The sequence below is a fragment of the Nanorana parkeri genome, unplaced genomic scaffold (genome assembly GCF_000935625.1).
Source record: "Nanorana parkeri isolate BGI_ZX_2015 unplaced genomic scaffold, ASM93562v1 scaffold1125, whole genome shotgun sequence".
Classification (NCBI taxonomy): Eukaryota; Metazoa; Chordata; class Amphibia; order Anura; family Dicroglossidae; genus Nanorana; species Nanorana parkeri.
Window position 1 is genome coordinate 314,552 of NW_017307393.1, and position 17,470 is coordinate 332,021.

At 44.5% G+C, this 17,470-nt stretch overlaps 1 protein-coding gene across 1 annotated transcript in view; it reads right to left on the bottom strand.

Moving 5' to 3' along the window:
- Window positions 1-11,763, bottom strand: part of CD63 (CD63 molecule) — a 28,413-nt gene extending 16,650 nt beyond the window's left edge. Inside the window, exons 1-2 of the mRNA XM_018567986.1 lie at window positions 11,664-11,763; window positions 11,444-11,524 (exon numbers count right to left, since the gene is read on the bottom strand). Coding sequence (XP_018423488.1) covers window positions 11,444-11,509 — 66 coding nt within the window. The 5' untranslated portion in view covers window positions 11,510-11,524; window positions 11,664-11,763. The remainder of the gene's footprint in view (window positions 1-11,443; window positions 11,525-11,663) is intronic.
- Between the last annotated feature and the right edge of the window lie 5,707 nt (window positions 11,764-17,470).

Genomic DNA, 17,470 nt, shown 5'->3' on the forward strand with positions numbered 1-17,470 from the left:
GTGTTGAAGAGAGGTCTAGTATAAGAATGTGAAAGAAAGTGGATTTCCAATAAAGTTAATATACTGTGCAGACTTGCCTCTCGGAGATGTGTGTGCACGTTTATAAAAAAGCAGTGAATTGAACACCAAACATTCATTGCAGGTGAATGTTTCAGGTGCATGTGTTTTAAATGAGAATGATCGATTGTGAATGTTGGTGAAACTTATACTACTTTATAAGCATGCACCTTTAACAGTTCATAAATGGAGATTCAGATTACTAGAAAAATCCACTGGACACCATTACTATTTAAACCTGCTGGGACTCTAGTCCCTGAACTTTATTCCCCATGAATTCTTGTTCCCATATAATCCATACAAAAAAAATAACCCCCCCACACACAGAAACTAGATCCCCCTGTAATACCAGGTGGGCAGACCTGGATGCCACTAAGGGACAAATATTAAAGGCCTTGTTCACACCAAATGCAGACCAGATCTGCATGAGTTTCTGCACATGCAGTGCAGTGGGTTGTGCCACGTTCCGGGACGTTTTTTTTTTTTACAAAAAGGGTTTCTAGTGCGTTTCAGGGTGTTTGCATGCATTCCAGAGCAGGAAAGATAGGGCTTGCTGCAGTTTTTTTTACATGCTCCTGTAACTGAACACTGCAGTGTGAACTAGAGCCCAAAATACCATTGGAATACATTGGATACATTGAATACATTGGATGCAGTTTTTATCCATTCTGTAATGGGCTTGGTGTGAACCAGCCCTAACAGTGTCAGTATGGGTCAGATCCAATAAACCAGCACCTATGCAGGCCAAACATTAGCTTTGGGGGTACAGATACAAAGTGTAAACAGCATTTCAAGGTGCTCATGATTATTGGTATAAGCAACATGCTGCTTTTGGAAAACAAAACAAAAAACCTCAAATTACATACCTAGACATCCCAATAGTTCAAAGGCAAACTCTGCCAAAATGAAGTTTTAAATGAGAGGAAAATATGCATGTTCCTTAAGAGTTTACCACCTCCTAGCTTTCACGTGGCAGGAGGTTTGAAAGGAGGGAAATTTGGACAAAGCAAAAAGGCTGCAAAGCATCTTGGGGCGGGCGCATGCGCAGTTCAGATTTTCGGCCGGGAGATGAGGAGAGACACAAGGTAAGTCTATGGACGCGTGCTCCCGCATGCAGACAACGTGGGACAGGAAGTGCCAGCAAGCTCAGAGGAGTCAGCGCTGGATCAGAGACCCGCCACAGCGCTGGAGGGACAGATGAAAAGGACAAGAAAGAAGATCAGATTAAGAGACATCATTTAAAGGTAAGTGCTGACATTAACATTGGGGGGGGGAAACATTTGACTTTAATAGAAAACTAATACACTAAGCAGGTGTGAGCATGGAGCGGTGACTACTTTACAACACACACAGGGACATTGGGGAACAAAAGTAGCCACCCTCCAGAAGGACAGTGTCAGCACCAATTCAGAGATGATTTGAGGTTCAACAGTCAAGTGATACACAAATAATGTACATTTTTGTTAATAGTCAGGAATTGAATCTTAAAATGCATTCAAGTACCCTGAGTTTAGTGTCGCACAAAAAAAAACCCACAATCTTATTATTAATATAATGGAACCGTATTGACCCAATATTGTATGTGCAAGTAGCTGAAAGAAACCCTCTAGAGAGTGGGCTGGTATACAATTTGATTATACATTAGGTACATATACACACCCCTCAACACACCAAAAGGTTATAGCAGCTCTCCTTGGTAGAAAGGACAAACAGCGACTTTCACCACACCACAGGACTTCAGTCATCACATGAGCCTCTATAGCTCCATGTGAAGCTGAAAGATTCTGGATATCCGATTTCAAAGAATATGAAGAGCTATCAAACAGCCTGCCAACATTATGAAATCATGCAGAAGGAGCCATTTGGGAGGAAAAGACAGAGGCGAGGAGGGAAAAAAAAATCCAGCAACGACTTTAAATAAAGCTAAAAAGCTACATAGTTGTGAATGTAAAAACGCTGAAGGGGTGGAAATGTAATAGTAACGCAGTATCAGCTGATAAACCAATATGGACTTCAAGGGGTTCTAAACCCTCCATTTTTACGCCTATATCTACTGCTATCAAGCAGTAGATATAGGCAAACAGTTTTAAAAAAAAAAACGATTTAACAGCCATTTAAACTTCCATGCTCCCTTGTCGCCAAGTGACGAGGGAGCATGGAGCCGGCTTCCCGGCCAATCAGCGTGTAATGACTCACTGCCTGGCTTCCCGATACCGGAAAGCTCAGGTAACGGGCTAGGCATCGGAGCATTTGGGGCCAAGTACTCGGCATCGGTACAGATATAGCAATCTGTATGTATGTATGTATGTATGTATAATTTATTTATTATTAGGGATGTCCCGATACCGATGCTAGCATCGGAATCGGGCCCGTTACAGGGCATTTTGACAAGTACTTGTACTTGTAAAAATGCAGTATCGGGACCAATACAGGGCATTTTGACAAGTACTTGTCAAAATATGCCCGGATACAAAGCGCCGAAGCTTGCGCTGTGAGGAAAATCCTTGTGCCCGAGTCCACTCCGTTAATACACGGGCTGATTTAAAGGGAGACGGATCCGCTGTCAGCACGTAGACCAATCTGATAGCAGAGGCATGTCAGTCACAAGTTCCAGCGATGTCGCCTCCCTGCAGTCCGGTTGCAGTTCTTGTGTGCTCGCTCACACCGCCCGGCAATGGGGAGTTTGACACGGCAGCTGGCTGTGGCTCGAACGTTGTGCAGAGGGGGCTGAGCTCAGCTGCGGGGCACAGAGAGGTGCAGGTCACCCACCTGAGGGGAACAAGGAGGGTGAGTGCGACCTAAACACGTGACCTGGAAGGGGGGGGGCTTATTAAGGGATCTCTGTCCTTAGTTGTTGTGTTTTTGTTGACAATCAATAAACTGCCTCCTGTCACATGACACTGCCTCCTCCTCCAGCCATGCAGGTCATTGCACAAGGATTGGTGGCAACTTTCCCCCTCCAGCGGACTTTTACCCACATCTGTGTTGCAATAGCTGCATTAGGGATGTCCCGATACAAGCATCGGTATCGGGACCGATACTGGGCATATTGACAAGTAGTTGTCAAAATGTCCCGATACGAAGTGCCGAAGCGTGCGGGGGTTTTTTGTTTTTTTTTTACTTATTGCGCCAAGCGTCGAGTCACTGCTGCTCCGGTGGGCGGCGCTCCAGGCAGTCGCCAGCCACCTAAATTAGGACCCCACCTGGCGCGCTGCCCACCGGAGCAGCAGTGCTGCGACACTCTTCTCCAGCTCAGCACCGACATGGAGCCGGCTTCCCGGCCAATCAGCGTGTAATGACTCACTGCCTGGCTTCCCGATACCGAAAGCTCAGGTAATGGGGGAGGCATCGGAGCATTTGGGGCCAAGTACTTGGCATCGGTACATCGATCCATAGTACAGCTACATGTTATGTACTATGGATCATTTAAAGTCACATGACCCTTAAGAAAAAGAATCGGTTATAGATATCGATACCAATCTATCCATCTATATGCAGCCATCTCATCTAAGAACTAAGCTACAAATATAAAACATTTTGTTTTCGAAAACACATTAAAAAGGACTTGTTCACAGTAGCTGCACTGAACGCACAGCCACTGGTGTGCCGTGAGAAACTGTGCTGATGCATGCAATACTTTTTTTTCACTGCAGATAGGTAACAAGGTAATTGCCTTGAATTTGTGTTGGAATGGCAATGAAAAGGCCCAAAGACAAAAATATTCAGCAGCTAACCGGTCTTTAGATGCGTTAGCTGCATTTTATAAAGCTCCCCCATTCCAAAATATTGTCACATGGTGACCCTGCTACTCACCATACGGTGCCTATGGAGGCGCAGCACTCTAACCCTATAGGCTGTACTGTGATTTGGACTAAATTCCTATGGAGGGTTTGTGTAGTTCACAGAAGTTAGATCAGAAAGTTCCTTTTTTTTCATACGTTTAGATCTACTTTAAGTGTTAAAAACTGCCAGGAAGGTGCAGCTTTAACTTACACATCCGTCCACATCATCCTTCTCTAGAGACGCTGCTGTGAAAACTCTATAGCAGCCTTTTCTAGGTAAAATGGTGTGAAAACTCAGCAGTCACCACTGAATTGCAAGTTCTACTACCGGTAACTTCTCATTCAAATATAACTAGATTTACAGATAAAAGAAGACACTGAAGGGTATGTAAACCCAAACAACTAACGTCTCTTATTTGCTCCCTTTTGGTCTGATAAATGTACCAGCAAAATTTTGGTATATCTGTTCAAGAAGTGCTAAAACAAAAAGAAATACCTGTGGATTTTGCCTGCTGATAAGACTGCAGCACGGGAAGTTATCAGTCACATTGCTCCCAGTTATCCCCGAGTTATAAAGACTACACTGACAATGCTGCTTCTTTATACAGTACAGTGAGTGTGCCTGGTCACTCTAGAGCAGAAAGTGTCCACCAGATCAAAAACAAGGAAAAGACAAAAAGCCTGAAAAGGGAAAACTGTTGCAGCCAGAACATCTAAAGACTGGAAATGCTGCAAGATTACATTTTTGTTCTCGACTTTAGACACTAATAAAGAAACTAAAATGAAATGCCAACAATGCACATGTACCAAGAAGTCAGTCTAGTTTAGAGCTGCAGCTAACGATTATTTTCAAAATCGATATTCATGCAGAGCAGCAAACAAGCTATAGTCCCTCTAGCTGCTTTTTATCACCTTCGTAAATATTGAACTAAGCAGTCACCAGGCAATGGAGACTCAATGGATGCTAACAGCATAAGATAACATCTACCACACCAGGCTGGGGAACAAGTAGATTTCACAGAAGGCCATCTTACAGACAGATCAGAGACCAGTTATTGTACAGCTGCTGCTCAAAATGTATAAATCCCCTGTGTACTCCCTGTTCTGCACCCTCCTAGGAGAGGGATAGAGAGCCCTGGCATATGGAAAGGTACAGGAACAGGCTGAAAAGTGCTGGATTACCCTGGGAATGAGCATCTGAAATGATCTCTGAAAAGTGCCGTTATCCTGGAAACAGGAGTTTGATCGATCGTTTGTGAATGTGCTTTTATCCTGTGAACAAGTGATTACTCTCAGTACTGCAATGTATTGCTAATGCTTTAGAGCAGTGGTTCTCAACCTGTGTATGCTCAGGACCCACATTTGTCCTTGGTCATTAAGTTGCGACCCAAGTCACATTGCAACGGAACGCACAGCATTGAGGTACTATGTGTTCTGGTGCGGGCGATTGAATGGTGAACAAATGAATGGCAACACAACATATCTCCCGCACCAGAACGCATAGTGGGTGCGATTGCATAGTATAGTGCATTAACAGCACAGGACTGTTTGATAAAAGCACTGTACTAGTGTGAACAGGCACTCAAAAACATTGACAGGCAATCTCTCTACCCAGTCCCCCTACCTTACTAAAAATGTAGTAGACCCTTAGCCTGGGGTCCAGTGTGGGCTGCTGTGCTGTGACGGAGCTTCATCCATATGTGCATTGCTTGTACAGCTTCCTTGCGCACCCTGTAGGAGGTGCCAGAATATGACATCAGTCTAGTCCAGGCACCTCTATAGGACATGTGAGGGAGCTGCAAGGCATGCACATATGGATGGAGCTCCCGAGGCCATAGCGCCAGCCCACCCCAAGCTGACACTCCGCGCCGGGCAGCATATTCTGACTGGCTGCTTGTCGCGAGAACTGACAGAGCTGCGCTAGGGGGAGGCTGAGAAGTCTCTCACCTAGAAAAATGGAAGGCACGCGGCGACCCACTGAACACGGGGTCGCAACGCGCTTTTGTGTCACAACCCACCAGTTGAGAACCAAGGGTTTAGAGTAAAATATACTGTTAAGATATGGTATAGTATGGGTTATAGCATTAGTTAAACCCATTTTTAATAGTAACTCAAGCAACCAGAAACTAACAATTCCCGGGGCTGTTGGATTATAGATATATATCTCTCTCTCTAGCTCTCTCACCAAGTGGTTACATATGTTTTGTCTTTGTTACTACTTACAGTTATATAACAAAACAGGACGTTTAAAGAAGCAATATTTAGTGAATGTTGTTTAACCAGGGCGCTGTGAAAGTATGTTGACACTGACTTCATGTGACAAGATGAGAAGCACTGAGGAAAGCACCAGAAGCAGAAAGGGGGAGGGGGGGGAAACAACGATATGGATAAAGGTTACTTTAAAAATTATTTTCCCTGCAAGATCTGAAAAGACGAGCATTTCCCCTACAACAAGATCCTAGCCCTGCTAAATGTGTTTGCGATTCTTTCCTTCTGACTCCGTTATTTTAACCGCCAGTCGGTCATTTTATGTGTTGAACAGAAAGTTTACAGCACGTTGGTAGTCTGTGCATGCTACATATATTTTCATTATTACGCCTGTCATCACTCATTCATTAATACTAGCTGATAAGGTATGCAAGGAATCACGCTCATGGGGAAAAATACAAAATGGGCATTTTATTCTCACATCAAACTCACTGGGAGAGGAAAACATACTGGCTTCAGTCTGCTGTGACTAACGGAGTCCCTGGGATTGCCATGAATGGCCATTTTATTGAATGGTCTCTTTTCCACAGCAGTGATGATGCTGGGAGATGAATCCCGGCTGCTCACTTGACAGGATGCAGGTTATACATGATGTCCCGCTGACAATGATAGTTGGAGGGAGGTTTGCCCATTCTGGCTTGTGTTGCTGGACTGATGATACCTCCTGGGATCTTCTATTGATGTGAGGATGAAATACCTGTTTTTTTATAATTCAGTCAAATGGCACTACCTTTGTTGGGTCCTCCAGCCCTCATTTATGGCCTTTGCTCAAACCAACCATTTCACCCCCATGCTCCAGCCCACCCTCCTTTCTATTGGGACTTGGAATGTTCTCTGCCCCTTTCTCTTCTCCATTGCTGCTTATACATACAAAAATATCACGCAAGGTCGTATAACCAGCCAGGTAATTTTTCTTCCTTCTGCACACAGCAAAGACCATTTGGTAATGGTAAAACATGACCCATTTGGCCGGTCAGTACCGTTTTAACATTGGTATAGTCAGTGCTCTTTCACGGCTTTTGTATGGCCAAACAAATTTTTTTTTTTAAAAAAGGGGAAGTACTAATGGTTACAAACCTTGCTGCTCAGGAAAACAAACTAGCAATAAAACATATGCAAGTTACATGTAATAGTGACTGACATAGTCCTCAGTATGCAGGAAGAAGTCAGAGAACACACACACACACACACACACACACACACACACACACTGAAGTAAAAGTACACAACTAGAAATACCAATCACGATCATATGGTTCTAGAAAGGCAGCATTATTTACCAAATACAGGTTAGAAGTGGTAGAACTACCAATGCACTCATGAACGCACTTGTGTTCAAAGTCCAGATTAAACATTTTTTTTTTAAATGTTCACTAGAAAATACCCACATTAGACACCCAATAACGTCGGAGACATTTGCTTCGTGTACAATTGACTATGGAGAAATATGACAACAGCTGTACAAAGTATCTCCCACTCATCTGAATCAAGGGGACTGAGTACAATTTGGTAGCACAAGCTGATGACCAATAATTGCCGCTTTCTATTTGCAAAATCAAATTGCATTAACCACAAAAATAAAAAAATTAATGGGCTATAAAAAGGTCAAAAGTCTGACAATTTGAAAAGTTCATCATCAGAATAGGACTAATCACTACTGGGAACTGCTGTAGATAATGACATGACTGTATGGTGATCACGCCAAAGAACTGAATCTTCCCAATAGGTTTCTCTTATTCCCAGGCCACACCAGTTATGTAGCTGTGTGGGTTCTGCTCTGTTCATGTTAGAGAACTTCACATAAGCATTTATTTCTTAAAAAAAAAAAAAAAAAAACACGCATGTTCAGTATAAAAATAAATAAAAATAAAACCCAACACAAACACACGTTACATCCATTGCCCCACTTCCCCAGCATCTTCATAGGACTCTCAGACTCCACATAGGAGGGAAAAGCCAAGTAAAATCTTTAAAGTAAAAAAAGAAAATCAGTGAATTGCCGTTATTCCTATTTGACTGCAAAAGTGTAAAAACGCTTTAAAGTGATATTAATGTAAAAGGTTACGCGATTTCAAATGCTGATTACTTACAATGGATGCTGCTCCTTGATGTTTAAAAGTTAGTTTTACTGCAGAATCAGCTGATCTAAGCACTGGTCCCGATTTCCTGTTTTAGGGGGGCTCCTTTCCTTTTCAGGTTCCTATTGAAACACCCTTGTGTGTGCTAGTAGGCCATGAGTGTGTCTTTACAAAACACACAGGCACAGCAAAGCAAGCCGATTCCCAGATCCCTACCCATCCTTCTCTCTTCCTTTCTCCACGCTAGTAGATGGAACGGCTGCTCTGTCCCTTGCGATCTTGTATCTGACAGGAAGTTCAGGGAAGCGGAGGCGAGAGACTTAGAAGCAGCTGTTCAAAAACATAACAACTGAAAGTGTTGACAAAAAAAAATACTTCCTGGGCAATGTGAATGTGCAACTATGTAAAGTGCGGCGTAAATTGTCGTCGCTATATAAATACTTGTTTGATCTGGATTACTGAAAACAAGTCTGAGTTTAATACTACTTTAAATCTCCCAACTGTCACGCCTACATGCACAAGCTGAGATGGACCATTTGTATCCCATTAATCCAAAAATTTACTTTTGTAGTTTTCCTGTTTTTTTTGTAGTTTTGTGCAACCATATTAGATCAATTATAGTCACAGTACTTGTCAGCATTCCTACTAAAAAAGTGAAATCAATACGGTTATAGTAATATTGAAAAAGTAGAGAAGGTGACTTAACACTCAAATTAGGAATAACAGCATTTTCAGAGTCTTCAAAACATAACAAGCCTAGTAGTAGAGCAGCAAAGATTAAAGACAGACAAAAGCACAGCCCTAGCTATATATCGTGGCTAGTGAATGGGTCACCGAGTGTTAATCCAAGTATCATGTCTTGGGGACAATGGGGCATTTGCCATTTCTAACATTTACAATATGAAAATAGCGGAGTGGCCAAACCACACCATTGTAAAATACTTAGAGGAATTCAGCCTCCGATTAGCTTTCTTTTTTAAACGGTCGTTAGTGATAGGAACACCCAATAAACTTAGCAACTTCCTCAGTCCTTCCTGCTGCCCTCTGGTTCCCAACACATGCCACAGCAATCTCTCTCTGCTCAAGTCTCAGTCCCATATGATGATGATGCCCACTTTCTGATCAGACCCCCCATCACTAACAAGTTCCCATGGATACAAATTGTGTTCAGGAATAGTTTCCCAGGAGCACATCTATCTTAGTATCTTGCCCCAATAGCGGTAGAGCAATTGCCTACATCGCTCTGGCATCAAGAGCTCTCACTAATACCTATAATGAGGCTGCTCAGGGCACATGGGCAATACAAGTGGCAAGGCTGAGCTTGCAGGTTACTTTAACAAAAAACAAAGCAAATTTGCAGGGTAAATCATAAACTGATTTTGTGGGCTTTGTTCACACCTCTGTTCATTACAGTACATAGACATTTATTCTGAACAGCACCCCAAATCATATATACAGTGTAAAAGTAACAACTTTACATCAGCACACCTTAATGCACAGATGTGAATGTGCAGGGTGATGTGGTGCACAGTATTGGACAAACAGAGCAAGTACTTTTTTTGTGTGTGGAGACTCATTAAAGCAAACCTGCTTGAAGATTAAAAAACCGCATAAATAAGGCCACCCTGAAAATGCTTAATACTAACCCGGACCAACGCCAATCTTCATTCACTTGGAGAGCTAAAGCCTACTGGAGAATCTTCAGAATACAGCCCTTCAATTTATATAAAATGGTGGTCTGTGCTTCAATCTGCCAAACTCCATGTTATTACCATGCCCTGTTTGAAGTAGGATGGCTGGAACCACCCTCTGCTTCAATCTGCCAACCTCCATGTCTCTATGGCGTCTAGTAGTGACGTAGGATGGCTAAACCCCCCTCTGCAACTCCCATGTTATTACCATGTCCTGTAGTGATGTAGGATACCCCCCTCTGCTTCAATCCACCAACCTCCATGTCCCTACGGTGTCTAGTAGTGATGTAGGATGGCTGGAACCCCCTCTGCTTCAATTCGCCATCCTCCATGTTATTACCATGTCCTGTAGTGACACAAGATGCCTGGAACCCCCCTCTGCTTCAATCTGCCAACCTCCATGTCCCTAAGGGGTCTAGTAGTGATGTAGGATGCCCAAAACTCCTCTGGGCTTCAACCTGACAACCTCTATGTCCCTACTCTGCCTTGTAGTGATGTAGGGGGTCAACAGAACAAACCACAACGTTCAGAGCGGGGCCAGCCATCCGCCACACCCAGAGTATGTTGGATGATGAAGATTAATCTGCACCGGTAGCTCTTCAACCAAGAAAAGATTGGCACGGGGACAAGTATGAAGTATCTTCAGTACAGGCTGTGCTTCTTTTTTTTTACAAGTTTATATTCTAGCATGCGTTGGTATAAATGGGACCTTAAAAGGAGGCTTTCACTCCCAGACCTACTCCCCCATATACACACACTTTTTTTTTTGTCCAGACCACCAACCCACCCATCAGATATCTCAGGCTGCAGGAGAAAGGGACACATTGGGGCTGGTGCAGAACCCAGAAGAGACAGTTGACTCCTAATGATTTCAGAGTAGAAGATAGTGGCACAGAACACTGGGTGTGGCAGCAGATCAGCTGATCACAGAAGGACAACGCTGGTTTCCCTGTGCAGGTGAGTGTTTTATGGGAAAAAGCCAGCATGACAGGTCATACTGGAAAAACAAAAAGGGGGTGAAGTTCCTCTTTAATGGCAGCACAGTTTTTTGGAGTAAAGCTCCACTTTAGCTTGGTTCATCTTTTTCTAGAAAGAACCAGGTCAAGGACAGGACTATGGTAACACCCAACAGAAATAGGGGGTCAAAAACAAAGCAAGCAAGAGCTGATTGATGCAGGAAGTCAACTAAAATCCTATTTAAATAGGGAAAAGGTAACAAAGTATGTACATGTAACACTAGAAGAGCTCAAACTATACACATATGGTGCAGTTTATAAACCAGTTCCTATCCATGTCTCCCCCACTGTGAAAAACTCATGGCCCCACACAGAGGTGGTGACGCAACGTGACGTCAGATGGCTGAGCAGCTGTTGGCGATTAGCCATACCTGGCAGAGGGTGGGCGGCCTCAGCAGATAGTCATATGTTTTGGATTACTCATCCATGTTAATATGGAAGCCGGGACCTGGCTATGTGAGTGGGTGACACACAGCATCTTCCTGGGGACACCAGGAATGGGGAGAACAGCCAAAAGCTGATCATGTGACCAGGAGACACGGGACACTTACGCAAAATAACAAGTTGAAGAGAAAGATGAGATATTTGACACACTTCATTCCTCCTTCCACAGCCATCTTGCTGCTCGATCTGCCAATACAGAGATACAGAGAACAGGGGTTATAAGGACACATATAAACTCCGGGACTGTTTTCACCGAACACCCGACCCGCAAACCCTTCAAATAACTCCCCGCCCGATGTCCCTCTTATACAGAGGAGTGACGAGAACACTCACCTCCTAGACCAATCTCTCCTGCAAACTGTTGCTTCTCCGAGCCTGTCCGCACATACACTGAGATCTAACTTATGGCGAGGCAGGGCGCACTCCACCCCTACTCCCTCCCCCCTCTCCTGCCCCCGCACTGCACGGCGGTCATGTGACCCGTCCTGAGTGTACTGACGTGTTTACCTAGGGTGGCCCAATGCTGGGAAGTCCCGCTCATCCCATCCTTATTCATACGAGGTGAATGAGCAATGTGTGCTGCGAAACATTGCTCATTCACACACAGCGTGACCGGGAGCGTCATATACTTTCTACTAATTTCTCATAGTATAGCCTTGCATTCGTTGCGATCTAGTTGTACGATCTATGTTGCAACTCCATAGTGCAAGGGTCTGCCTGATTGGACACAGATTGATTGAACACTTTAGGTAGCTCCTCATATTACACAGTTGTGGTACATGGAAAGATGACTGTATAGCAATTGTACGGTCAGATTGTAACGTGTGTGCTCAGTGTGTGAACTAGGCCTTAGCGTGGAAAAAATACCTAACAGTGTTAACCCAGCTTGAGGGCCCGTTCACACCTAGGCAATTTGTCGATGCTCAGCACATGTATTCCCATTCATTTAATTGGCCCCCGTTCACACCTAGATGATTTGTGACGCTCAGCACATGTATTCCCATTCATTTCAATGCCCCCCGTTCACATCTGAGTGTTTTGTTGACGCGCAGCACATGTATTCCCGTTCATTTCAGTGGCCCCCGGTCACATCTGAGTGTTTTGTCGACGCTCAGCACACGTATTCCCATTCATTTCAGTGGCCCCCGTTCACATCTGAGTGTTTTGTTGACGCGCAGCACATGTATTCCCATTCATTTCAATGGCCCCCGTTCACATCTGAGTGTTTTGTCGACGCTCAGCACACGTATTCCCATTCATTTCAATGCCCCCCGTTCACATCTGAGTGTTTTGTTGACGCGCAGCACATGTATTCCCGTTCATTTCAGTGGCCCCCGGTCACATCTGAGTGTTTTGTCGACGCTCAGCACATGTATTCCCGTTCATTTCAGTGGCCCCCGTTCACATCTGAGTGTTTTGTTGACGCGCAGCACATGTATTCCCATTCATTTCAATGGCCCCCGTTCACATCTGAGTGTTTTGTTGACGCGCAGCACATGTATTCCCATTCATTTCAATGGCCCCCGTTCACATCTGAGTGTTTTGTCGACGCTCAGCACACGTATTCCCATTCATTTCAATGCCCCCCGTTCACATCTGAGTGTTTTGTTGACGCGCAGCACATGTATTCCCATTCATTTCAATGGCCCCCGTTCACAGCTGAGTGTTTTGTCAACACTCAGCACATGTATTCCCATTCATTTCAATGGCCCCCGTTCACATCTGAGTGTTTTGTCGACGCTCAGCACATGTATTCCCATTCATTTCAATGGCCCCCGTTCACAGCTGAGTGTTTCGCCAACACTCAGCACATGTATTCCCGTTCATTTCAGTGGCCCCCGTTCCCAGCTGAGTGTTTCGTCAACACTCAGCACATGTATTCCCGTTCATTTCAATGGCCCCCGTTCCCAGCTGAGTGTTTCGTCGACACTCCGCACATGTATTCCCGTTCATTTTAATGGCCCCCGTTCCCAGCTGAGCGTTTTGTCGACATTCAGCACCAGGGGCGGACTGACAACACATGGGGCCCCCGGGCAATACAAGATTATGGGGCCCCCTTGTGCTCCACCCATATACATGCCCAACCTGCATAAACATTCTTGTGGGGGCTCCCTGGTGGTTAGTGGGGGCTCACTGGTGTAGGGTTACCATTCATCTATAGCTGCAGCTAATGATTATTTTCAAAATCGACTAGTTAGCCGATTATTAAGTCCGATTAACCGATTAATCGGGATTTAAAAAATGGCTCCAGTGATGGACTACTCGTTTGTATTGAGATTGCAGTCCTTTACAGGAGCAAGATTGGAGCGGTGGAAGTAAGAAAAAAAAAAAGTGTGGTGTGCAATATAGTAAAATGGAAACATTTACATGGTACATTACTCTATATAATATACAGTACAGCACAATGTACCATCAGCTATTGAGGACTACAAATCCCACTATCCTAGCAATACATTAAAGAGCACCATGTGTGGGAAAGTGCAGGCTTACCTGAGCAGTCTTCCAGCAACTTGCTTCTGAGATCGGGCCTAATGTCCTCCTGTGACCCAAAGTCAGTATATAGAAGGCTATTCCCTGCTATATACTGACAATGCAGAGCAGCGCCACAGCCAGGAAGGATCCTGACAATATTGTTGGTATCCACCCCACTGCCTGATTGACAGCTGGCTCCACCTCTCTAGAGCCAGAACCAGCGGTGCCCACCCCCTCCTCTGTCAGTCCCTCCAATGAGCGCTGGATGGACAGGGAGGGAAGGGGGAATCCCTGTGGGAAGCAATGACTGACAGCAGGGAGAAGCCGCTGCTGCATAATGCCAATAGGCATTGGTACACGTTGCCGTTCCGCAGTGCGATAGTGTGAATGGGCCCCTAGTAGTGCTTGTGACTAAAGCTGAGCTGTTTTTGCAGGGGTATGTAAACCTCACAGCAGCCAACTTGTAAAGCAAATAGGTGTTAATAATATATGAAGCTAGAGACATATATAGCGGAAACATATAAGGAAGGGTAAACCATAAACCAACATTTAAAGAGTAACCACATGTAACCACAGTGCTCATCTTTAAAGACTCAAGCCCAAACATTAAAATACCAGAATGACATGGCTGCTGAACTGAGACACACCATCCATCCACATATGTGGGTGACAATACCCCTGAAAAAGAACTGCGGCAAAGGGACACCTGCTAGGAACATCTGGAGATCACATACTTAATGATTGGATACTTGTTTTCCTGCCAAAAGTATCATCACCTATCACCTGTGACTGAGCTGTCATTGGAGTCCCCCCTAACATCAGGAACTCCCCTTCACATAAGTCCCCCCCTTTATATTAGGGTCCAACCTTATAGTCCTGGCTGCGGTGGGTGGGAGGTGGAACAGGTCTGGATGAAGATGGACTTTTGTCTTCTTCTGATTGCTGGGGTAGGTCCTGGATATAGCCTGTCCTGGATTAGGCTGCATTCACACCTAGACAACAGTTTTTTTGCGCGTATCTGCACGCGTTTTCATTGCTCGATGTTGTGAGCGTGTTTTTGTGAGCAGATTGTGACATATTGAATCATTGATATAAATGTGAAACGCACGTAAAAAATGCGCACAATAATTGTGTTGTGTGTTTATGGGAACAAATCGTGCTGATTTGCCAAAAAAAAGCTCATGTACTTTTTCCAGCGAAAGGCGATTTTCTACGCACAACGCTACACTCAGGTGTGAATGGGGGCTATAGATAAATGGGATTTCTTGTCTTGAGCATTTCAGTGCGGACAAATATGCGCAACAAAACGCCTAGGTGTGAACAGGACTTCGCATTCACACCTACGCAACAGCGTTTTAGTGCAGATGACGTGTTTTTGCACGTGTTTAAGTCGCTCGTTTTTGTGAGCAGATTGTGACATATTGATGTAAATGGGAAACAAACAAAATAATTGTGTCGCTCATTTCCAAGCGTTTCCTATTGAGAAACAGAGAAGCGTTGATGCCTAAACTAAGATGGAGACAAAAGAAGGTAAAGGCATTGTATAAGTTGTTATTGAGATTACTCTGAGAGTTAATAAATACTTGCAAGTGTTACACTAAGGGCCCACTTACACATCCATTTTGGTACATTGCAGTAACATGTGTTAGTGTGTTGGGGAATCATCCATTTTGAATGGCACCCCAACGCACTAGCCCAATAGCCAATAACCGGACGCACAGTGGGAAAAGATTACTTATTAGTGATTCTTGTCACATTATCAGGCGTAAGCCATGCTTCCCCATGTCCATTCCAACCCTCATAGAGGAAGGTTTTACATACTGAGTGTATTGGGAAGGTATTACCCTATGTCTGGAGCAGCTACCTCAAATGGTAGGGTAGAATGCACTGCATCAATCAAAGGATCAAGGACCCCTTGCAAAGCTGAGTCATTTGAAATTTGCTGAAACACAGGCTCTTTAGGGAAAGGCTATGAAGACTAAATCTGAATCAGAGTTCCTAATAGAGTTCTCACACACACTTAAAGGTGGGATCCATTAGGGTCAGAATTGGATTCTGTTGTGGATGGTGCAAGAGTGTGGTTAGGGCCCTGTGAGCAGATTGCTGCATTAATTGTGCACAAAATGATTAAAAAAATCAGAAGTGGATATTAAAGGTCTTGAGCATGTATGAGAGGTCTTAGCTAGACATGTAACCCCTCAAAAATGTTTTGTTTCGGATCGATTTGGATTTTTATTTGTTTCGTTTTTTGGATCCGAAATTTGATTTGGTTCGTTATTCGGATCTCCGATCCATTCGCAGTTTCATTTTGGAACGATCTGAATTTTTGTTTCGGAATGAAAATCACATGACCATGGTTGTAATACAACCCTCAACAGTAAAAAAAAATCTGATTGGCCAGAGAACAGTCACATGTCTGATTTAGTTTAATTTTGATGAGATCTGAATTTTGTTAAACAGACATTTGGATTTCGTTTGCATTTGGATGCACTCAAATTCCGAAATTCAGATGTATTTGAATATCCAAATTTAACTAAATTCGTAGGAATATCCAATCGGAGCTAAACAAAATGGACATGTCTAATCTTAGCCTCACACTGTGGAGTTGTATAAGACTCAGGTGAGGATGACCATATAGTAGTAGAGGTCCCAAGATCAGTTTTGCAAGCTTTGGTCCCTTATGGCGATACCGAGAAATTTCCCCTCAATGAAGGAATAGGAACTAAGCTCATCCGTTGCCGCAGGACTGTCCTCTATACATCATTGTAAAGACATGCTGCATCGCATAGTGGAGAACAACTATGCCCACATGAGGCAAAAGCTAGTGTACTCAAAAACCAAGACAGCTGATGCTGATGAAGGTCGCAGGTGGCCAGAGGTGACAAAGTCAAGCAAGGCGGGCAATAGAACGAAACCAGGGACTGGATGATCCATAAAGCACTTTGGAAGCAGGAGCAGCAGCAGAAAGGTGCTTCCTCTATGATAAATGGTGGGCGCAACACTCCACCTAGAGGATGATGTCAGTGTTCAGTTTCTTCAGTCTTAGCCGTCATCACTGTAAGATGGCGGTGGCGGGAATTTTGAAATGCTGCCCAATTATACCAGCTGTGAGGTAGCTCCAGTGCCTCCGGCTGGCCTTAAAGGAGGGGTGGGGGGGGTTAAGGCTTTTCCCCACAGTTCTCCTTAGGGAAACGGGAACACAAACTGGCATCCTCACGTCACCCTAAGGTCAGTATACTGCGAGCTACAGCTCACGTTTTACTGAGACGCCACAGTATACCGCAAGCAGTAGCTGTGGCGTCTCAGTATACCGCGGTTTACTGAGACGCCGCAGCTGAAGCAGATCCCGACAATTATGTCTGGATCCGCCCAGCTGTGTGAGTGACAGCTGGCTCTGCCTATCTAGAGGCAGAGCCAGGTGTACCCGCCCCCTCCCACGTCTGTTCCGCCATTCAGCGCTGGAGGATCGGAGCGGGGATGGGGGAATCCAGTCCCTCCCTTGTCACGGCAGAGAGCCGCGACAGGATCGAGATGTGAGCGAACGCCGGTATGTGTTCGCTCACCTCCCAATCTACTGAGCCGACCTGTCACAGTCTCATTGTCACAGGTCGGCTAGAACTATGAGGTGAGTGAAAAGCACTCACCTCATAGTTCTCCTTTAA